At 41.2% G+C, this 24,895-nt stretch overlaps 1 protein-coding gene across 1 annotated transcript; it reads left to right on the forward strand.

Moving 5' to 3' along the window:
• Window positions 1-457: 457 nt before the first annotated feature.
• nr2f5 (nuclear receptor subfamily 2, group F, member 5) lies at window positions 458-24,842 on the forward strand. The gene is made up of 4 exons (XM_084944352.1): window positions 458-1,652; window positions 17,008-17,288; window positions 19,511-19,757; window positions 23,376-24,842. Exons 1-4 carry the CDS (start codon window positions 1,286-1,288, stop codon window positions 23,693-23,695), a joined length of 1,215 nt encoding a protein of 404 aa, XP_084800478.1. The 5' UTR covers window positions 458-1,285; the 3' UTR covers window positions 23,696-24,842.
• Window positions 24,843-24,895: the final 53 nt, after the last annotated feature.

The raw sequence follows: 24,895 nt of genomic DNA on the forward strand, positions 1-24,895 counted from the left end.
TCATTAAGGTTTAACCTTTAAAAACGTAAAATCCTTTTAAAGAACAAAACTATTTGAAATTATTACAGAAATCTACAAAGCTACCACACGTGTTCAGCAGCTTCTATTTTATTAACTTCTTAAAATTGCTTATTGGTCATTGGTTATAATGCACAAAATGCACAGTAAGCTTATAATTTCTATTGGACATTGATGGAGCCCACTTAAAAGTACTTGTATCGCAACAAGCGCCCCTGTCAGTCAAACCCATCCAGTCATACGCTGTCCAATCAGGTTGCCCCTTTTTCCTTTTTCCTTTTTTTAACCACACTTTTGGGGCCTATCACGCCGGGCCCTCAAGCTCTCGCTTCTCCAGCTGAGGGGAGGGGATACGACCTTATTTGGGATTTATGACCTTATATGGAGCGCCGCCAGTGGAGGGCAGCCGTAGGAGGCAGCCTTGCCAGTGACACTTTGCCGAAATTGTAGCTTTGACTCTCAGACAGTCGAAGGGTAAAGCGATAGTACAGTCGAGCGGCAAAGCTTGTTCAGCGAGGTGTTTCTGTTTAGACTCTTCCACACTGACGATCATCCAGAAGACACTGGAGATATTTCGCCCGTGTAGTTGGTAAATAAATGTCAGAGCGCCCACTGACGTCGCTTTCCAAATCGTCACCTCGGCGCGCAAGAAAAAGAGGAACAAGGATTGCGTGCTCCCCGGGACTTGCGCTCCATGGGCTGCGTTATCCAGAAGCTTGCTGGGACTAAATACATCGAATGATATGAGCATGTAGTCAGTGTTAATTCTGCTTTGCATTCAATTTAGACGTAGTGTTGAGCTTGTGGCTGAAGAAAGGCGCATGAGGCAACACATTTTCTTCTATATTCAGTTTCATTTGTCCAACTTTAAATTCTAGAGGCAAGCAAATAATCAGACGGCTCTTAATTTTGACAGCAGACACTCTGACTTACTGGACTGACTTTCCCGAGAGGTTACGCTCTGAAGAACAACGTGTTTATGGATATCTGCGCAGCAAGGAACATCGGGAGTTGTAGGCTTTGCACTTCTGAGTCGATCATGTTGATACCTTGCTTTTACTGTAAACTTTGATAGATGTTTACAGGAAGATTTCGGCGACAATAAGAAATCACAGTTCTGATACGCTCAGACTGACCTCTGGGGAAAGTGGGAAGCGCTTTTTCGCCCTCCCTCGTTTTTTTCTCCCGAGACGTCAGGACGGATCTCTATCACGCAATCTGACTCTGCTTCTGTGGTTTAAACAAAGACCAAGTGTTTTGGGGTAGCATGGCAATGGTAGTAAATCAATGGCCAGAGAACATTTCTGCAGATCCGGGGTCTCAACTCCAGATATGCGGCCAGGAGCCCGGCGGGGCACCTGGAACACCAAACGGTTCTACCCCAGGGAACGACGCACTTTCCGGGGACAAGATCCCCAACGTGGACTGCATGGTGTGTGGGGACAAGTCCAGTGGGAAGCATTACGGTCAGTTCACCTGCGAGGGATGCAAAAGCTTCTTTAAGCGTTCTGTGAGGCGGAACCTCACTTACACCTGCCGGGGGAACCGAGACTGCCCCATCGACCAGCACCACCGGAACCAGTGTCAGTACTGCCGGCTGAAGAAGTGCCTCAAAGTCGGCATGAGGAGAGAAGGTAAGGCTGGCTGCTCTCTCTCTCTCTCTCTCTGTGTGTGTGTGTGTGTGACGGATGTCAGACTGTATTTGTAACACTGGAGACATTTATTTACAAAACGTATTTATGTGCGTAAAGTTGTGCGCAGTATTCTCAGTTTTTAAAACAACAGTGCCATTAAGTCTGGAATTCAGTCGTAAAAGATTTAAATGTTTCTCTGTTTTCACTTGTTTCATTACTTCTTAAAAACACATTTGAAACAAGAAAACACGAGTGCAGACGAACCCCTATCAAAAGCAGGCGAAAGAAATCAATAGACAAACCGAAGGCAGTCTTCACTTTGACAGATTTGCTCTGACTGCAAGAAAACAATGCATTCAAACCTAAATTCATGTGACGCTCACACAAAAAGATATGTGTGTAAAAGAAAACCTCGTGCCATCTTTTGTTTTGCATGCACCCTGACTGGTTTACGCGTCTTCACTTTTTAGTTATTATTATAATCAGCATGCTTAGACCTTCTCACACTTCACTTTTTTTTTTTTACTGAAGCTGAACCATTCATCCCAGCGCTCTCTGTTCCGTGAAATCCTCCCTTTGTCTCGCAGTTTTAATTATGCTGTTTGCACACCGACACCCCGAGCCGCTTTAAGAGGATGCCGCTACATTTGTTGCATTGTGTTGGATTAACAACGGGTCAGTTAGTGCCAAAGAGGAGCGGAGCAAACGTGCTGGAGAAGAGCTTTCCCTTATGTATTATCATTCAGTAGCGCTGCATCGAATCAGGAGGCATGAGATTGTGCATATTTAAAATAAGAACCAGCATCTCTTCTGGTTGAGTTATAGATTCATTAAAGTAGTTTCTGCATTTTGGAAAGAAAATAAAGAAGAACGGAGTACTTTTAATTTGACCGATCACTATAATGGAAATGTCATATTACTATTACGCACGATGTTACACTAACTGTGCACATAAGCCATATGCGAACAGGTGAGATATGAGCAGTTAGGTTTTAATTATACTGAGTGAAAAAGTGGCGTGACTTCAGCGGTCCTCAAGAGACTTTAATGAAGATGTCACACTTCGCCGTTTTTTATTTTCCCTCTCAGAGGACAGAATAAGGTCAGCAGCTGCGTCACCGTGAGCAGTCCTCCAAGGGCACTAGGCAGTGGAAGTTGAAGGACAGACCCCGCCGCCTTTTGCCACAGCCAAAATGTAAATAGCAGACAAAGACGTTGGAAATAACCCGCTCTCCTTAGAGACGAGCTGAGAGGAGATGATCCCTCAAGGGTTAGTGTGATTGAAGTCTGTGCCTCTGGCAGTGTATGTGTGTGTTCACTGTACACACAGTATTACCTCATGTTAAGTACCCGCAAGCCACACCAACTCAGTCATGCTCCATTCCGACTGAATGAACCCGAGGAAATCTCCTGACGCGCCGCGGCGTGGAGAATAGCCAGTCCTTCTGATTCAGTCTGTAAGAAGGAAAATGTTAAAGAGCTGAAAAGACATCAGTGAAAGAGAGTTTTGGTCACAGTTTGCACGAAAATATAGTGAAATAAATACGTTACAAGAAAGCAAAATATTAATAATTTAAGCGTAAAATCTTAGAAGGCGTTTATGGGAAAATGAACTGTTTTACAGCCATCTTTAAAGAATATTTCTTGTGGCGATGCCTCTTGGCGCGGCTGAGACATGAAAATGAAGCATTTTCTCATCAGCTGTAGAAATCAGTTTTTTTTTGTCTTTTGGCACAAATAGATTCTTCTAATTCAGTGGGACAAAAACCAAAAGTTAAAAAAAATGTTTCTCATTTAAATACAACCTGAAAATATCAGTCGACTGAAGAAAGATTGTGAAAAAAATCATGAAAGGTCTCATTTTGAAGGCAGTCGCTCATTTACTTGTTTATATTGACCATTTCTGCAGTGTTGGTTTTTAGTTGTGTGCAAAAGGCTTAAATGTGGAGTAGGTCAACTTACACTGGGTGAGCTCATCTGTTGGTCCATTTGGGGTCAGTTGGATTAATCGCTGTCTTTAAATCCTCTTTGTCGACAGACTTCTGTTTATCAGCGATCATTTGTCTAGTTAGGACCATATTTGCTAAAGCATATTCATTGTCGGGGAATTTTTTTACTGTGATTTTAATGGCAGGACGATTTCCAAATACAGAAGGAAATAGAAGTGAATTAGACGTTTCAGGGGCGTTAAAAACAGCTAAACTGTTGCTGCGGGAATAGTTAATAAACTGCGTAAACACGATTTTTCATAAATATTAAAAAAAATAAATCCTGACGTCTAACTTTATTATTTATTATCGCGCGTTAACCAGCCTAGAAGTTAAAGATGTTGGGTGTTAAAGAAAAAGTTTAACGACTTTTAAATCATATGTTCTCTCTCACAGTAGAGAGCATATATAAATATTGTTTTCTTCATATTTTTCAACAGGCTAAAGTTTTCAAACAGATGCACATTTTTAAATCATGATTTACACAAGACATGCGCCAAATTCCAAAGTTTGACGATACTTTTAAAATAAAGCAGCAGATGTGCATGAAGATGTAGTTTGTTGAGCTGATTTGTCATTCTGTTAATTATTTAGAAGCTTTTTCACTTCCCTTCAAATGTGCTCGGTGACAGCATGTAGGTCATATGTGGGTGCAGTTGGCTAGGACATGTTATGCAATTATTATATAACATGGTTCACCGGTTTCATCCACAGATGGAGTATTAGGATATGGGAAGATTATGTTTTTGGATAGCAGAGGAGAGTTGGTGATTAACCTAGTTTGCATCTTCTCCTCATTCCGCCTCATGTAGAAGCAAGAGAACGCATGCTTCAAGTTCTAAAAATTAAGGAGCTCTTTGTATCAATGACAGCGCTTCATGATTTTTCTGCTACAATAAATAAATATTGATCTGCCTGAGAAGTCATGCTAAAAGTTTTATGAGTGGATTGGGGCAGATTCTGAAATTCTTTGCTTTCAAGTGAGTGGTTTTTGTTTCCCAAAGGGGACATTTGACCTCTTTCTGTAGACTGCTGTGTTGAACATAATATCATTTGTTGGAGACTCTTAACCAGGGCATCTTTCAGCAGCATGACAGCAAACATTTCACTGCTGGCTTCAGTAGGAGTCAAGCCCCTAAAACCTTGGCAGCGTTAGTGTCATTGTCTCACCAGGCAGCTACACAGAACCTCCACTTGTTCCTCTGTCAGTGCAGTTTCTAGGATGACTAGGAAGCAGAGAGGCAAAAAGAATCAGCCTGACAGTTCCTTTGAACCAGAGTGAATGTTTTAATTTTGAAACACGCTGCAAGGACGAGCCACTGACTTTAGTGAGGACGGAAAAGACACGTGGGAGTTTACTGCTCTGATTAATTCATTCATACACAGTGATAAGGTCATCTTGTCTCTTGTATGTGTCTTGAATCAGCTGTATGCATGCAACACTTGTGGACACACGCACAGCTTTTGGAGTCTAGTGATAGTAAATAGTCTCAACATCCATTTGTAGCACAAGAATCTGTAATACCCAAACTGAACATGCTCAGTGGGGAGACTGCTGCCTCCTCTGACCCACAAAATGCCAACAGCAGTGAAAAATATAGGTCAACCAAATCTAAAACATTAATAACACACAGGCTGAAGTCAAAGTCCAAAAGTGTGAACCGTCAGGGGCCTCTACGGTGAATAAATACCCTGCTGGAGTGCTAAAGTCTAACACGGTATCGACTAATCCATCCTCCACAGCGAGCAGGCAATTTAACACCAAAACACTGCAGTTTGGCCTAATTTTGGCACTAAAAATCTTTACGTATCCCAGTTGTTTGCTATCGACAAGTTTAAACACTTAACCCCTGTAACTAGACTCATGAGCTAAGTCATTACCAGAGAGCTCTCAGAGGAAAATGACTACCAGTCAAATGGCAAAACCACACAGTTTTCTCCAGAGTTGAAAAATGAAGCAAATGCAAAAGTGCCAAATACTGCAGTTCCTCAGTTAGCCAGTTGAGACCGGTAACAAAAAGAAAGTAATTTCCCATAGATTCCTATTCTACGCCATGAATTTTAGTTTTACAGAGAAAAAAAACACGTCACCCTACTTTTGGGGAACTTGGTGCTCCTTGTTTATATATGTTTAAAAAAATGTTTGGAACTCTATGAAACAGAGGTGGATGTCACATTTCTGTCATTTGACATTTGGAGTACTGTTACATCCTGGTACCTTACATCTCCCTTCATAAAATCTTCTCCAAGCTACCAACACACACGCACACACACACACACGTAGACACACCATCATTTACATACACACACTATTTCTTACCCACACACATCAGATATTTATAGCCTTTAACTGACCCACGATCTCCTAACTGTTCCTCAGACCTGATTCTGCAATCCTCTCGTACCTGCTGTCACTCTCATCCAGTTTCCTGTCCTCACAGAGGGAGTGACCCTAACTGTCCAATCAAATTCTTTCCTGTTCTTGCCCTCATTTCCTGCAACTTTTTACATGCTCATTTTAGTGCATGATATGATCGCTTACACATCCCATCACGTCCCGATCCCTGCTCCAACACACCTGATTCAAATAACCAACTGGGTATTATGCACTACAGCTGTCTGAATCCGGTGTTTTGGAGTACTGAAACACCTAAAAACCTAAAACAAGCTGTCCTGAGGACCAAAATATAGAACCACTGCTTTACTATTATTGCCCAAAGAAAACTGTCCTAACTAACTAACTAAAAATACTTCTTCACATTTTCTTGAACTTGCATGTGTTTTTTAAAATATGCTTAGCTCAAGTTAAACATACAAAAAAAAAGATTTTGTTCTTAGCAGTCGCTAGCATTCTGTCACATGCACATTTGACTCCTGAAATAATTGCTCCACCCCAATGTCAAAGGTCAAACCGTCTGCTACTCATCATTTTACTGAACACTGAAGTGATTTGTGTCACAAAATAAATAAATACACGGGGATAGTGTAATCACCAAAAATTTGGTTTGCTGCCTGAGGGCAACACCATGGCATAGAAGGTTATAAAGTCCAACTTCAAAGCAGAAAAAGGATGTTTACAGCTGTTTTTTGGCACTATAGCTAATTTCCCCTCTCTGAAATATTGTAAGGGGATATTTTTTAATAGCTCACCCTTTTAAACTCCAGTTAAGTTTGAATATTAGGAGTGCGTCTGATTTGACTGATGGGTGAGTGATGACATATGCAGATGCCTGTCATGGTTTGACTGCTAATTTCAGTCGCCTCTCTACTGTGTGTGAGTCACCTCTCTACTTGGTGTCTTTTGAAGCATTTTTAATGCAATGAACTCATATGACCTGCTGTGTGGTAATTATATTAAAAGCTTAAGGATAAATCCGTGTTCCACTTTTGGTGAGTGGAACACAGATTCTAGGATTTTCTTTAAAATCTAATGTGGTCCTGACCAAAATCTGAGTGTTAAGGCTTCAAAAGTTAGCTTCATAAACCAATGGGTGATGCACGGTGGCTACATTCTAGTGATGGGTCGGTCACGAACAAAATGGCTCTTACAGCCGGATCTTTGACGTGAACAACGGGAGCCGGCTCCTTATCGCAAGCCGTGGGTTTTTTTTTTTCCTTTCTCTCACCCTCTCTCTCGCACTTTTTTCCGCTTCACTCCGCAGGTGAGCCTCTGCTTTACGCTGGGAAGAGGGGGGAGGGGCGGTAGTTACACTCAGTAGCACAGGAACAGAGCAGGAGGGAGAGAGAGAGAAAGAGAGCCAGGGACAACAACATCACATTAGAAAGGTATAGTAATCATCCACAACTATTTTCAGTTGCAGATGATAAAGGATTCAGAAAGTTTATTCATGCAGGCCCATATGACAGAGAATATGCATGTTCTTTTTGTTTTCATATTATAATTTATATTTAATTGTGTTGTGGTTTGCAGTGTTTTGTGTTGTTTCACTTTAAATTTGTAAAAGGAAAAAGCTGAAAATTTAAATAGTTAAAAGTTGAAATGTGACTAGTTGATTTTTGTATTATATGATTTATTTATTACATTTTATGTGGAGTGAATAAATAAAAGTATATTTACGGTGGCCCCTACAGACAAAGCACGTACAAACTTCAAATCACGTACGAACCCTGAAGCACGTACAAACTCCAAAACACGTAAAAACACGTACAAACTCCAAAACACATAAAAACTCAGAAGCACATAAAAACTCAAAACACGTACAAAAGACAACAGAAGTGCTCCAGGATGCTAGGGGCAGTGTTGAGCTTTTGTTACGTAGTGGCTACACAAGCCAGCAAGTACCAACGACCGGATTTGGTGTGTGGTAGTAACAGGTAAATGAACATTTTTTTTTTATTTGACTATATATGAATGCTTGTGTATAAATACACAAACAATACACATATGCTTTCATGCTTTCAATTGTGTAATTTAAGTGATCTAGGTAGCTCTGTTTTGGAAGTTCAGAGCTACCTAGATCACTTATGTTAGAAATGCTAGAAATGCGTTTTGGAGTTTGTACGTGTTTTGTCTCTAGGGGCCACCGCATATATTTATATATAAACATATATAAATAAAACCACTTTTTTTTTTACATTAGTAATTCCTTTTGTGCATAATTTTATATTATTGTTAATAATAAATTAATTAAAGCAACAAAACAACCTGAAGAGCCGGCTCTTTTTAGTGAGCCGAACCGAAAGAGCCGGTTCTCTAAAAAGAGCCGGAAATCCCATCACTACTACATTCATCTTTTATAGGCAGTTTATGAGCAAAATATATTATAAGGTGTTACAATTGTGCCTATAGTATTATCTCCAGTGCTAAGGCGTTGTATTGCTGTGTACTACTGATGGAAAGGTATTCGTATGCCATTTCTTGCTCATCCCACAGAATCACCAATGCAACAACAGCAAACATAATGTGACCTTTCTGGTCCATTCACTCAGTCACTCCAGCAAACTGACTCTGAACTGTTTTGCTTGCAACTGAAGTAGCTCAACCTGTTTTCACGTGTCACTCAGGTCACTTGTACTAATGCACAGTCGAGAAAGAGTCATTAAATATGTCAGTCTGTGCGATGTGAACACCCCAACGGCCTTCTCCTTTAATCTGCCACACGTGTTCCCTAACATAGCACTACTGGGAAGCCATGAACATTTATATTTTAGGGGCTTAGCCGATGATCATGCCTGCTGGGTAGAAGTGTAGTAGAAGTATTTATAGCCGTAGCAATAAAAGTTGGAGATGAAGCTCTAATGCGCCATAAACAAATGCACCTTTACATGATAATAATTCAAGAGGGACATCTTAGTCCTGCTGTGGCTCGCTGTGTGGTAAATAAAGTCAAGAGGAGGGGCGTGTGGAAGTGTAAATAAGTGTAACATGAATCAGACCCATTGGGCTGAATTCACTTTGCTAATTAATTTAGGAACTGCCTCATCAAAGTCTGAGAGAAAGAATGAGGCAACCTTGGCGATGCAGCAAAGCTACCAAACTTCCTCACGCAAAGCTCCTCTCATCCCTCCACGTCTCTTGTCTCTCTCTGTCTGTGTCACCTCACTTCTCTGCCGCTCCTGCACTGCCTCCGGTTTTTCTGCGCTCCCGTTCTGTTGTGTCTCTCGTGTTCGCTGCATACCTCAGCTCCTTCATGATGTTTGACAGACAACTGGGGACACAGCCAGTCCTCCTACAGCGTGCAGGTGGTTTGTTCTCAAAAAATTTCTCTTAAGATGGAACCAAAAAAAGGGTAGTGAAGTTGAGTGAAGAAATACTATTATTGACCAACTTTTCATTTGTTTACATTTTATTTCTCTCTGAAGTGTTGCATTCATTTATATACAGCTTTGTAAAACCAAACAGTGAAGTGCAGGAGGCTTGAGATCGCTTTCAAGTGTTGCAGTCAGCCATGACTGCACTGCAGGGTACAGACACCTGCATTTAGTTTGCATACTACCCTGGCAATTAGTAACTGATATTTTTACAACCTGGGCCAGCTTAAACGTGTTGCAATCACGAGACTAACATATCTATTTCACGAGGAAGGAACAGGCCTCCTAACACGTGCATTTTGATAGTGAATATTGGATTGGTGAGGATCAGTGACATGCTTGCTGCAGTTTCTTCGAAGATCAACAATACGATTTTGGAAGCCTCGTCCCCGTGAGAGAGGGAGGGGGCACGGAAATGAAAAAAAAAAGGTGTGTAGAACAGATAGGCATTTATAGACGCATGGCAGGAAGGCTTGTGTTTGAGGCGTGGTCCTGCTCCTGAACTTTAGATAAAGTTACTTCCAGCTTATGGAATTTAGCAACATTAGCATTCATGTTTGTTTCTTATGAATAAAAGTCTCTCCTTTTAACTCTGCCCTTCACCAGCTCCTGAGAGTAAAATCTGTCTTTAACTACCAAATGCTCCACTGTATTTCCTTGCTGTCTGCTAACTTTTTCATGCCTGACAGGGTGCATGCACTGTTATCAAAGGTTAACATCATTATGTATACAAAATGAAAGATAGAGGAGTACAAGCAAACCAAAATAGTAAAGCTGTGGGCTGACACATTGAAACAACGACCCGTAAAAGTCACACAGCTCATCGGAGCTGAGGGAAGCTGCTCTTTAGGTCCAATAAATGTAAATAGGTTCACTGACAGCTGTGAAATCCACTGTTGTTCTAAAATTTTGTGTCACGGTCATTTTAATAAAGAACTGTTTTGTGATTTCCTGAAGTGCTGGATAAAGTGCTTCATGGTGTTTGTGGTAGCTAAAATATTTCTGTAAGATAAACAGAAGGAATAAAAAAATAAGAGCCTCACCTAGCCCATGGAGTGGTATTGTTCAATAGAACAATACCACTCCATGGGCTAGGTGAGTGAACCATGGACCACACAGCACAATATTTGTAGATACCACATAAAGGTCATTCTTTGGAAGAATTAGCACAAAACCCCGAGCTACAGTGTAATCATTACAGAAATAGCTGACTCAAGTTTTTCTTAAAAAATATGAATGAAAAAAAAAAGCCAAAAGATTAATAGCAGTGCTTACAAGCTCCAAGACTGAGAACTGAGAATGAATTCCAAATGAAAGTTGAAAAAAACCCCTGTCTTCGCTTCACTGACCTGAGGTCAAATTTGGGCGAAAAAAATAAAACACATTCCTTTTTCTGCTCGGTCACACATGTTCATGTGCTGAAGCATATAAAATCCTTATTTTTTAACTGCCCAGATGCATTTCTATCAGATGAGATTTGGCGTCACAGCTAAACATTTAATTATTTCTTTTTTTAACTTTGCTTTAATTGCAGGAGTTTCGAACACCTCACGGACACAAACACACACGTGACCTCTCTCTGTGACATGACTCAGGGACGCAGTTTCATTTTGGGAAACGTGTTTATTGTTTGCTTGCCAGTGGAAGTTTTAGAAATGGAAAAGCTACTTATTAAATGCAGCTATTAGACTGAGACAAATCTATAATGCGTCTGTGTTGCCCCGGCACTGTGACCTTTTAGTCCAAATGTTGATAGGCCTTAATTGTATTTAGCTGCTGTAATTCCACTAACAGTCTGACCCAGAGGCTAATCCAGGGCAGCCAGGCAGCGAACTGTGCTCTCTGCCAGCTGCCATTTGCTGAAGTGGCATTTTGAAAGTCGCAGCTGAAATGTCCCATGGTACCCCTGTTTGCATGCACTTTCCTCCTCTCCCTCATTCTTTTGCCCTCATTTCATGGCCTACCTACACAGGATGCTGTTTTGTTTGGGGTTTTAGGGATGTATTTGCCTTATTTAACTGCTTTCTCTGCCCTCAATTTGGATTCAGATTAATTTTGTTTAAGAGAAAAAAACAAAAACTGTATATCTTTTTAAAGTTACTATCTGACAAGCTCAGTCAATTGCATTAAGGCCAAGCACAGTGCACCAATTAAAAAGCTGGAAACGGATTATGACACAAACTCAAATCTGACCTTATACTCCCATCCCCCTTTTAATTCTCTGTCTCTGTTTCCTTTTTTTTGTCCCCGGGCATCTGTTTCTATCTAATGTCATTTCTGTCTCTTTTGCTCTCCTTTCGCCCATCTCCGTGTAAATATATCACATCTCTTTGTCTCTGCACTGGCCTTTCTACCTCTCCATTTCTTTGGACCTTACTCCAATCACCCTTCTGCCCTTTCCTTTTTATCTGTTCCAGAGTCTTGTACAGCAGCTGTAGGCGAGTAAAAACAGAGAGCGATGTGTTTTAGTCAGGCGTACTCAAGTGCTCTGCCTCTCAGGCACGAGTGACCCCCACAATGAGGCTTTTGAAAAGTCAAGTGGATCAAGTAGATTCACCAACATCTGCGGGATTAACCACTAATCAATATGAGAACATATCAATAGCTGTGAATTCACAAATAAGGGACATAAGGAGCAGGGGCGGATCTAGAGAAATTTTCTTAGGGTGGCATGAGGGTGGCAAAGAAATCAAATGGGCAAAATGGCAAAATCGAAGCCCTTTTTTTCATACACTTATGCAGGTGGTTATATATGGTTAAAATAATCCAAATGCAGTAAGCATACACGTTTTTCATATAAATAAAGTCTATAACTTAATTATTGTCTGTGGCCCACATAATAAAACACTTTAGTTACATAAAACATGTGAGTTTTGATGCTATGTACTGTACAGCCTGTATGATAAATAAATATGTAGCCCAATAAGTATAAAATCCAGAAAGCTACACAACATGGGGCGGTTCATTTACAAACGCAAGTCTAACTTAAGTTTACACTGTTTTTTTGTCAGAAAACAGTCACATTGTTACAGCTTAAATTACACAAAATGTCAGAAATCTGCACTGTCATGAACAAAAATTGAAACCTAATTTTTTCATGATTTGTTGGATTAACTCACTGAGGTCAACTGGCCATTTTTGACTCCTTTTGAGTTTACGTTTGTATTTCACCCTCAAATTGTTTATTTTTTATTATTTTCCCTTGCCTTGTTTGGTATCTTTTCAGCTCAACTGAATTTAGTTGTTTTGACTGACATACTGCATTAGTATTACTGACCTGAAATGAAATCACACAAATAACTTAAAATCCTAGTAGTATTTTTTTACTGTAAAAAAAACACACAGACATGTTGAGTAAATTTTTATAACTTGAAATGCAAATATAAAATGTACATTTTGTAAACATGTACAACTATTTATCTAAAAATGCAGACAATACACCTGCCGTTGTTTTTTCATTTTGTATAAGAATTTAAAAATATTACTAAAACTAAAATGAGAGAACAATCAGGTGTCACAATAAGATGCCCCACAAATGATGTGTGCCAGTAAAAAATAAGTTTGTCCACCAAAAGACAAAGGAGAACAGCACAGGGATAAACCTGCAGGCCTGACAACAGGAGGTGTATCACTCCGCTGGTTTTCTAGTGACAGTGTTTACATTGCAAATGTGCCTTTGTGACATTCATTAGTGCCCTCACTGACACACAAAACAACACAACAACTACACAACACAACACAACACAACACAACACACTAAGTATATACTCCACACTAAACGTTACAAATCTGCCACATCTAAAAACTCTCTGTCTCTCTCTCACTCGCTCTGTCTCGCTGCCGTTACTGTCACCCCAAAACTTTTCCCTCTTCCTAAACAACCAAATCCCACGTGTTGACTTTTTTTTTTTTTAAATTGGGCGACATGGTACATTTTTCCACCGATAGGAAAGAGGTGTTTTTTTTTTCCTTTCTTTACTGTTTTCGCACTGTCCTTAGAAAACGCTTAAAACACACATACACAAAAACGTGATGACAGTATTTAAAAAAAAAGCGTGGCTTATATATATTATCATAACTCTGGATTTACTGGCTTGTAATTAAAATTAAAAAACTTTGAAGTCCGAACTTTCAATGTGGGCTGAAATAGAGACTCAGCATGGCTTCAGCTTGTTGTTATGTCAGCTTACATCAGTCATGTGATTTGGAGGTGGACCACGGAGGGTTAATAACACTCACCTTCCTTCCATTTCCAGAGTTTAACATCCAACCACCTGTGTAAAAAGCGAAATTCCCATGGTGTTGTTCAAAATGTGCTCTGGCACAATCATAAACATCGCTTGCTACTGAAAACAAAAAAAAACCCGGTCCTGCTATGGGCTGAACCATTTGTTAATGGTGCAGGAGGGGAACACTATGCAATATATTCAGTTTTAGCATTTATATTCACTGTTGACTGTAACTGCGCTCAAACTGTTAATGCTACCTTATTTTAATAAACAACACTGTCATATGCAAAACTGGGGTGGCACTTGGGGTGGCAAGGGATCATTTTAGGGTGGCACTTGCCACCCCATGCCACCCTTCTAGATCCGCCCCTGATAAGGAGCAGCGGGGTCTAAAAAAACTGTTGCCTTCAATTTAAATTGTGATGAATTTAATAAATTCCTCTTGGAGTTCAGGCGCACTGTTTTACAATTTACTCGGTGCATAAAGGGGAAAGTCAAAAGTAGTTAAAACCAGGTTGTTCGCAGTAGAAGATTTTTTTTTACATGAAACCAGGACAGAGTGACAGATTCAGGTCACAGAAGTGCTCTGACTTAGATATGGACCAAAGCGCCTTTTGAGTCTGTCTCCCTAAAGAAGTTACCAGACAGAGTCTTTTTAAAAGTGCCCTTTTTGAGATCTGCTACAGCATTTTTATGCTGTAAGCTAAATAAAGGATGCATGTCACCTGCTGTTTTGTAAAAGGCCATTGTGTTTTATTTTATTTTATCCTATTTTTTATGCTGCAAAAGACACGAAAACCATCCAGAGGTCCAAATTCAGTGCTTAGAATTAGCTGTAGTGAAGGTTAGCTGCCAGCAGCAGCTGCCTGTGTTGGCAACTGCCAATCAGTTAATGCATACATTTAAGCCTTTAGAAAATGTATACAGTACATTTAAAAAATCACCTACTGTGCATTCGAATGAAGGAGGAAGTTAGCCACACGTTAGTTTCATCTCTGAAGTTCATTATAGGATTCTGTGGGGTTGACTCACTTAACCCCATGTGGTCACCGGAGAAAGTGCAGTTTTTAGCATTTCTTTTTAGCCTTTTTAGCTGTATTTGGCTTTAGAGAAAGCAACTTTATTCACCTTAATTTAACACAGTTCTTGGTGAACAAATTAGGAAGTCAGCTGATGTTTTCACAGAGAAAAAGTTTGCAAAGAGACAAGTTCAGGAAAGCCTCCCAGTAAACTGTAAATATGAACATATTTCTCAGATCCATTCTCCTTTACCATCATCAGAGTCACCCTTTAACCATGTTGTTATTGATTCAATCGCAAAGTTAAAGGTTTCATAATCTTTGAGAAGTACATATTCCAACCTGAACCCCAATGTTTCCTGTGTCTCTCTAAGATGTCTCTGTGCAAAAACCTCACTGTCAGATTTATATACATACATATATACACAGATATATTTTTCATTAAGGGATTTTGAATGGTTTTAAAAAGGCAAATAAAAAAATCTTTGTCTAAGGAGGAGTTATAAGCAACATTTTCTCTAATCTGGAAAATCATTCACAAGCCTGTATTACAATAAAATGTCTGACTGAAAGGATCAGCGTACGATTTAGCAGTCTTTCACTTCACACTTAAAGCACCTCAGAGTGACAAAAAAACATATTTGGCCAGGTAATCTCTGTGGAAATTGCAACGACTTGCTCTCGGAGCACTTTCACTCCTTCTGCTCAGAGTGCAGTTTTATTTTCCCTTGTTTGTGAAATCCTGCAAAGACAGATGCATGTGGCTAATCTGACAGCCATCTTTTGCAAAGCGAGACAGGAGCCGCTGGAGTGCAAGCGACGAGGAATGTCCCGTTGTGCAACATTGTCTTTCAGACAGGCAAAACCTCTTCATAGCTCAGCAAAGTGAGACTGCGCTGTTTGCCAGAAGAGATCACATTCTTTTTCTGGGCACACGGGTTGACACAAGTTCACAAGGAAAACTAGTACTTTGAGGTCAACACCTTTTGTGCAGAGGTATTTTTTTCTGTTAAAAGGACAGGCTAGAATTAAAGGCATTTTTATAACTTATGAGTGATTTGACCTCTCGTTTTTCAGACGTGCCATGGTGCGTTCAATTGGCACAGCTGCTGTGTGTGAGGTGACAGGTGATGGAGAGTTAAAAAGCATTTTCCAAGCCCTTCCTCCTCCCTTTTCTTTCACCCCCTCCCTCCACCTGTCTCTTTATGTAAACCACAGCTTTCTATCTGAAGCCCCATCTCAGGCTATATTCAAGCACATTGAACTCTGCACCTTCTCTCTCTTTCCATCTCTCCACTCTTCCCCAGACCTCGCATCGCCCCCATCTCCCTTTTCTCAACTTATCACCTTCCACTCACTCTTTCTCCTCCTTATCTCACCATTTCAGCCTTTTGTCTCATTTTTCCAACCCCTCTTTGCATTTTCATTGCGTCTCTCCTCTCGCTTGCCTTTCTCGCTTGCTCTGTGTAACTGTAGATGGAGTTATTAGTCAGACAGTGGATGACTGAACAGGTGTTTTCCAAATGGGCCTTTGAACACTCGCCGCATCATCATTGCTCCACACCAGAGGGGGGTGGGGGTGGTGGTTAGGGCTTTGTGTGTATGTGTGTGTAAGAGCTTGGCCTCTGCATGCCCCTTTCACCTCAGGCTGGGCCATTTGCCAGTGCAGGGACTGAGGGCGGGGGTGTTACCGTACGTATCCATGAGTGTGTATGCATGTGTGGGTGCATAACATATGTAGGTGTGAAGAAGTGTTATATTTTTACCAGCTGCTGCTTGTCGTTACTCATTGAGGCACAACAGCACTGTAGAATAGCCTTGGCCTGGCCACTTTCCATCCCTTCGCTGAAAAGACGAGCGCTGACACTTTTAGGGGTACGAGAAATGTTGTGTTGCTACTCTTTTCAACCCTTAACCCCCATCCTGCCCCCCCGATCACCCGGCACATTTGACATGCTCAATTTGCTTCTTTCTTCTCTGTCTTCGTCGCGTCTCCCTTCTGTTACTCCTGCAGGTTTTTAGGACCCTGACCGTGCAGCGCCCCTTTGGATGTAGTAATTCTGTAAACTACTATAACAAGCTTGCTAAATGATAAAAGTTTCATAACAAACTGATGGAAGATTGCAAAAAACACAGTTCTTGGCCTGTCTTCCAGAAACATGCAGCGGCCTGCTTCCAGAGGAAACAGTGGAACTGGAACACAGATATGAGTTTATATTAGTGTGCTCCAGTCCCATTTAGTCCTTAATGACTTGTGTAATTAAATAAAAATGCTGAAGTACTCTTAAAAAGTCTCAGGTTCACCCAGATAAAAGTTCAACCCATCCTCTTCTTTGTTTTCAAACAGCAGTACAACGAGGACGTACATCAAACTCCCAGAGCAGTCCAGGGCAGTACCTGACCAATGGCACCGACCCGTACAACGGCCAACCCTACCTGTCGGGCTTCATCTCTCTGCTGCTTCGCGCTGAGCCATACCCAACGTCTCGCTACGGGGCTCAGTGCATGCAGGGGAACAACCTCATGGGCATCGAGAACATCTGTGAGCTGGCGGCCAGGCTGCTGTTCAGCGCTGTGGAGTGGGCCAAGAACATCCCCTTCTTTCCCGATCTGCAGCTCATGGATCAGGTGAGTGTGAAGAATGACCAGAGTAGACCAAACCTAATGAGAATGAGACCAGGCCAGGCTAACTGCTTTCTACTGTTTTCAGTCTTTATATTGGGTTAAGTCACACAAACATGAGAGCAGTATCTGTATTTCTTTTCATCTAACTCGCAATAAGAAAATAATTTTATATCTATATCTATCTATCTATCTATCTATCTATCTATCTATCTATCTATCTATCTATATATATATATATATATATATATATATATATATATATATATACATATATAGTTCTACAATGGTAAATTGTTCCTTAATAGACCATGCACAGAGAAATGCCAGAAAACAAAAAAAGTAAAGTAATAACTCATAGTTCAAAACACTATTTTCAAGCTACTGGCTAAAAATTCATAAAATGTCATCCCCACTTACATTTTGAACAGAACTAAGCTAATAAATATTTGAAAAACACATTAATATTTTTATTCCTCTTTTGTTAACCATCATGTCGCAGCACATCTGTTTTGGCACAAACCTCAACTCCCAACATTTGGTTCAGATCGACCTGACATCAGTCATGCATATATAGATTTATATCAGCTATAAAGTCTTGGCACAGAGTAATCCCCTGACCTATAAATATTCACATGCACCTCTGACAGACATAGTCATCACAAATATGTGCGCTGTATCCGCACCAAATCATTAACATATCATTAATGTCAAGTTCACATGTTGAATATTTCTGACCTGTAATGTCAGCATGCACTCAGGTGTTTTCTGCAAACCCCACTCTTTTTAGACATGTTATCAATCCATGTAGGTTTTCTCTTTTCAATATCAAAGTGCTGATATTGTGTCAAACACTGTCTCAGAGATACACAGCGGGTGCCCTTTGGCATCTGTGTGTGCAGGTCTGTCACTGTTCAATTCAATTCAATTCAATTCAATTCAATTCAATTCAATTCAATTCAATTCAATTCAATTCATTCAATTCAATTCAATTTAGCGCCAAATCACAACAAAAGTTGCCTCAAGGCGCTTCATAGATACAGAGAAAAACCCAACAATCATATGACCCCCTATGAGCAAGCACTTTGGCGACAGTGGGAAGGAAAAACTCCCTTTTAACAGGAAGAAACCTCCGGCAGAACCAGGCTCAGGGAGGGGCGGGGCCATCTGCTGCGCCCGGTTGGGGTGAGAGAAGGAATTCCACATGTGTAAAGGACCCCTTTGGATCACATTTAAAACTATATGTGTAACTTTTCCAGCATCCAAAGTTAGTGGTGGGAAACATGCAAAGTAGAACTTCAAGTCTAAACCTAACCAGTAAAAAAGAAGTAAAAATAGAAATCCCCAAATGGGACACAAACTCTATTCTCTTGGCAGACAAACTTGTGACTTACTCCACCACCCCTTTAACCTCCTACTTTGTGGACTTTGTAGCTTTTGCAAGGAGAACTATTGACACTCGCCATTCAGTGTTACTGCGGCTGGTGCAGAGGGCACAGATGCTAAAGGACACTCTGTGCTTATCTCGGTTATACCGGCCAAATCTGATAGAGCAGCAGTATTTGATGCCCTAGGATGACAACTTGTTGGGTCACCTCAATAAATTCTAATTATTTTTTTAATGTTTAACCACATCTCCAAACATGTTTCTGTTACATAAGAAAAGTTTAATCCTCTTCTAACTGTCACAGTGCATGCTTTCTCACCCTCTTGTATCCTTTCCAATCTTTTAAAAGTAACAATAAACACCTCATCAGACTAGCTGTCTAATTTCTGACGGGTAGGCGTGTCAGGAATGTTCTGTCATTCCACCGTTTCTGTGTGCTTCCCTATTCTGTAGTGAATAGGTACCTGTTTGAATGAATGAAGCTCTTGTATGTAATTTGCATTAAGTATTGGATAATGTTACCAAATTCATATCATCTCCAGGTGATATGTGGTGGTTTAAATGACCGAATGTTAAATATACCCTGTGTCCTTCTTCGCTCAGGATTAATGTGTATGTGTTGCTCTCTGGTTACATGTCAGTGATGGGTGTAAATGCTGTCTGAAGCCTGCTGAACTCTAACTGGAGGGCACTCAAAGTGTCACAGTTTTAGGCTTCAGACACATTTTGCCTTTATTCATTTTATATTTGCAACTAAAAGCAGAAAGGCCAAAGCCAAATTAGTCATCCACATGGGTAGTCTGAACGAAAGTAATAATCACCCTATACCGCTTGTTTCTAGGTGGCTCTGCTGCGAATGTCATGGAGCGAACTCTTTGTTCTAAATGCTGCCCAGTGCTCCATGCCGCTTCACGTGGCTCCTCTGTTGGCAGCGGCCGGCCTGCACGCATCACCTATGTCAGCAGAGCGTGTTGTGGCCTTCATGGACCACATCCGAGTCTTCCAAGAGCAGGTGGAGAAGCTGAAGGCCCTGCAGGTCGACACAGCTGAATATTCTTGTCTCAAGTCCATTGTGCTCTTTACATCTGGTGAGTTTAAGTGAAAAAATGGGAAATAAGTAGACTTAAGTAAAGTAATATATGGAAATGGTTTGCACATTCTCTAGAAATGTAAAATCAGCTGGATTACCAAGTTGCCACTATTTCATATCATTGTGTGAGCTTTGAACCGTTGAAAGCACCTCTGATCGTCCTTTAGATCAGCTGAGAGGGTATAAGACCGATGCCATCTGTGTCCTGTGAGTATGTAGAAATCAGATTAGCAGGATGCTAATTCCTCCCTTCCTCCCTGAGCAAAACTGGCACGATAGCATTGTGTTTACTGAACATGTAAGCTTACAGTATCATGTTAACAACATAACCTGAATTAGATGGCCAGTAGCAGGGTTATTACACACATTTAAACACAGCCAAGGCAAACATTTGATCACCATGTTCTTAAGCAGAGAGAAAAACGACCAGTGAAAAGAATAAAACAGCACATAAGGATTCCATTATATTTTTGTCATGACAACATAATAGTGGTGTAGATTAATTTAAATGACAACTATAAATCATTAAAATGCTGTGCAAAGGTGCTACCTATACCTGCTACCCATAGGTGATATAAAAAAAATGCTCAGATTCATCCTAAAAGTTGCAAATACAAGCTTTAAGAAAGAAACAAAAGGTTTGTTAACACAAACCCCTGTACGACATACACCTTGTCTGAGGTGCATTTGAATGGAAACCAGTACTATGCCTGACTGAGAGGTGACCTCTAATGCTGCAGTAGATTGTGTCTCATTGGCTCCATATGTAAATGCTGCTGCTAGTCAGTCATGGTCTCTGCCCTCCATGAATTTGACTGTAATTTGATCACTTTGTCATACTGTAAAAGGCAGCTCTTGACCCCTGTGAGCTGCTCGTGCGTCACTTGAACCTTTTTGTTTTGCTGAACATAAGAATAAGCTTATAAGCACTATAAACTTTGCATTTGTATTTTGAATTCTGTCCATTTGTGGGAACGACTCTTTGAAAAGCAATTTATTTCTTAATTTACAGTAGCAAAAAGAATCTGTTTATATAAAGTTCAAGAAACAACAGATTCATTATATTGTATTGTTGCATGCCTACTATTTGGACCCAAAAATCCAGTGTTATAAACCCCTTATTATACACAGTACAGTACTCGACAACAAAGAAAATGCCTTTATGCTAGAATAGATTTGTCGGTTTGCATCCAAAGCTTAGAAAAACAGGGCTCTTGAGCCTCACAACCTTACATTATGTGGCAATATGTCCTCCCCACTGAGTGACAGAGAGAATTAAATCAAAATATAATAGTTTTACTTCTTGGCAGAACCCCTGGCATCTGCATTGTTTTGATCCTGCTTATACACAAAGCCTGTTGAGGTTTATCCCAACAGTCACTGGACTCCAGTGTCAGCCAAAATACTGTCACATCTGGGATATTTCAGAGAGAGATCATGCTTTGTGACCCAGGGGGAAATGGATGGTGAAGAAGCCAACACTGAGATGTCTATCGTCTGTGTTATTTTACTGCTTTTTCCCCCCTTTCCCATCTTGCACGGCTTGTCAGATTCACTCTCTGCCTACTGAGCATCTTCACCAAGCTCTCTGTATGTAGGTAGCCAAGGATCCTCCTCTCCCTTCTTTTGCCTGTTTTCATCAGCCATCTTGCCTTCATGATCCCATCTATTATTAAAACCAGTCATCCACCCCTCCTCCCAACGCTCCCCAAACCCTAAACTCCAAGACCAGCCCAACCCAAGCCCCAGGACCCCTGCCCCCACCACAGGAGTTGAATTATGTATGGTGCATTTCAGTGAGAAGGAGGATTCGCCATGACCTACATAACCCCTATAGCCCTAAGCATCCCATGTGACCTCCCTATATGCGCAGAAGCACATGTATACACATTAAAAAGCTGCACATCTTGGCAAGACCCTCGAACAGGATATTGTATTTCTTTGTGAAATATTCACACTTTAATGATCAAATCCTGAATTTGATGTAAACATGCACACACCGTAAATAGACCTGTTAATAAATCTGACCCTTGCAGACCTGGTAGGATGACCTAACAAGCTCAGACAAACACCAATTGTCTCCCACCTCCCTCTGAGTCCCCTCCCACCACTCCCCCTGTGAAGCCCAGTCCGATCAAGCTACATCAGAGAGCGTGCATCTCAGTCCTGCCACCCTGATCCTTCACCCCCAATGACCCAGTGAGTGCCCAAGGATCAGACAAAAGAACACGGCACTTGGCGTAGAAGGGCACCCACAGAGCTGTCGCTTCAGCACACGAAGTGGTTTCAGTCACACAGACAGCTTCGCTAATCCCGACCGGGCAGTGACTGCCTTGTCACGAAGGACTCCAAAATGGTCGGGCTGACAAAAACGCAGTCCATCTGCCTCCCGAGTGGATGGAAATACAACCAAAGTGGGAACAATTATTCACCCGGAATGATGAGAATAGCGGCTGCGGGGCGGGTGGGGAGGGATTGACATGCTTGATTAAAATATGAGGTGAATTAATTTTTTTTTTTTGTGGAACTGAGGCAGGGTTTTACACAGGGGACAGATCAAAGCGTGAGAAGACAAAGGAGACCTGTGATGCAGGATGACGGGTTAAAACTCACGGGCCAACGCCTTTTAACCGAAAGACTAAGCTTGAGAATAAATAACCCTCATCGAATACCTGCCTTCAATATGTGGGTTCGCGCAGGGGGCAGGGTCAAAGAGCACTCCCACTTCTCGTACAGTATGTGGCAGAGTACAGTAGAATGCATCTTTGTTTTGAGTTCACACATCTCTGACCTGCTTTGCAAAATCCCCTGTGATCTCCGCTCCACACACAGGGTGTGAAAAGCACCGCGTGCTGCGTTACACACTCTTGGTTGTGCGAGACTCTTGCCAAGGTGGGGGCCGGTGAGACGAGAGGTAGAAGGAGTTGGAAGGCAGAAAATGTCTCCCCAGCTGAGGAGAAAGTGAACACAGACCACAGGGGTGGAAGTAGATCTCCGCTGTGACAACCTTGATTTTGTCAAGTTGTAGCCAGATTTCTCTGAAAGGAAAATGCCCTGTTACATCCTGGTTCTTTCTGGCAATGAATAAGTATTAGGTGAAGACACCACTCTGCCACATACTAAAAGGTTTTATTAAAATCTTGCACAATTGAAGCTTCTTTCACTAAGAACAAATTTCATCCTATACCAAACAGTATTAGCCTAACATAACATTAATCCAGAACATTAGTAACCAAAATATGGTATGAGAAGTCATTTTTCTTATGCAGTTATTCCTCGTCCTGCAATTCTGACTTACGTTTTGACACATGACATACTGGAACCCGCAGAACACTGGTTATTATTCCATGGCTAACACCTGATTTATCCTTCAACAGAAAATCTACACAGTAAGCTATAATGTAGCCGCAAACCCCTCTGACCCATCAGTCTAACCTAGCAAATGCAAAGCAGCCCACAACTACTCTGATTGGCCTAAAATTAAAATGAAAGTCAGTGTGTCACAAAACTCACCTTAATGTCATACAGTCATTCTCACAAAAAGACTACTCTGTGCTAAAGTTGGATAAATGCTTATATCAGTTCTAAATCTTCACTTTGTATTCCTTTCTACTAGACGCCATGGGCTTGTCAGACGTCGCCCACGTGGAGAGCATCCAGGAGAAGTCTCAGTGTGCTCTGGAGGAGTATGTAAGAAACCAGTACCCCAGCCAGCCGAACCGCTTTGGACGCCTCCTCCTCCGCCTGCCGTCCCTGCGCATTGTCTCCTCTCCAGTCATCGAACAGCTGTTTTTTGTGCGCCTCGTTGGCAAGACTCCAATTGAGACGCTCCTCCGTGACATGCTGCTCTCAGGCTCCAGCTACAACTGGCCCTACATGCCCACAGTACAGCGAGAGCGACCGATCTCTCTCCACTACAATGAGAATGGGCCCTGAAGTGGAAGGACAGACCAAGGAGAAGCTACGGGGGAAATTACGGTTGAAGGCTGACCTGACTGCTCATCAATCCATCTCTCCTTCCCTTCATTGTCTGCGTTCAACTTCTCAGCTTCCCAAGAAGAAGTATCTCCCTCACCATTCCGCTTTAAACACCGACATTGATACACCATCATCCCAGTTACACAAGCCAGGCTATCTTTCACTATCGCTAATACAGAGACTTTGTGGCCCGTTGCAGCTCCTCAGCTGAGTCTACATTTGAGATGTGGCGTGAGATGGACAGGTTGGTAGAATGGGTTATTGCGCAGTTCACCAGCAGGTCTGTTGGACTCACTTCAGATGTCATTCTCAAAAACCATGCAAACAATTTCAGCGAGCATTTGCTTCATTTTCGGTGATACGCCTACACATACGGAAACTGTGTGCTAGCATCTGCGTACGAGCATGGAGAATACTGAGCAAGGGCTTTACCAATGGGACAGCCAAGAGCACAAAGCCTGTTGTAAATATACCAATTTTTAAAAAGAGAAAACCAGAAGCCATTAAAAAAAAGATAAATGCCAAAATGTCTTGAACTTTTGCAGAGGATGTTTTATTGTGTGTTTGTATTAGCACTGTTTATATGGAGAGAAAACTCATGATTGTGTCCATATGTACAGTATATCATTGATTCATAGACATCTAAGGCATATTAGGGTTCAATTGGGAAAGCTCAGGTTCAGAGGGTGGGCAGACGGGCATGTCAATATCAGAACAAAAAAGACAAACCCAGCAAATTCTACACTTATCAGCAGCCTGTGCCAAAGCTGACAAATCATACGGTTTGGAGTATTTTTGTGATAGTGTTGGCTATTAAAAGAAAATTTTGGTTTGTCTATAATTTGACTTGTTGTGGGGTCTCAGGGGCGAGAAGGAGTTTGTAATGAATACAAATAAAAGCGTAGGCACTTGCATTGAAAAGTAGTCAGTTTGAATCTGCAGAATCACAGCACTGGTAGATTGTTTCTACCCTTACCCTATTTGACTGAAGTATATTTTTTCTTACTCAAAAGACCCATGGTGTTAACATCGGGGTGGCAAAGCTCATCCTCCTTATTGTTATTACTTTTTTTTTTTTTTTTTTTTTAAATAATGATTGTCAGTATTGGACCCTTTAGACAGGGGGGTGGGAGGGTGGGATGGGCTTTTACAAAACTA

This window comes from Perissodus microlepis, chromosome 11 (assembly GCF_051167445.1).
Source record: "Perissodus microlepis isolate ML-2025 ecotype Zambia chromosome 11, ASM5116744v1, whole genome shotgun sequence".
Classification (NCBI taxonomy): domain Eukaryota; kingdom Metazoa; phylum Chordata; class Actinopteri; order Cichliformes; family Cichlidae; genus Perissodus; species Perissodus microlepis.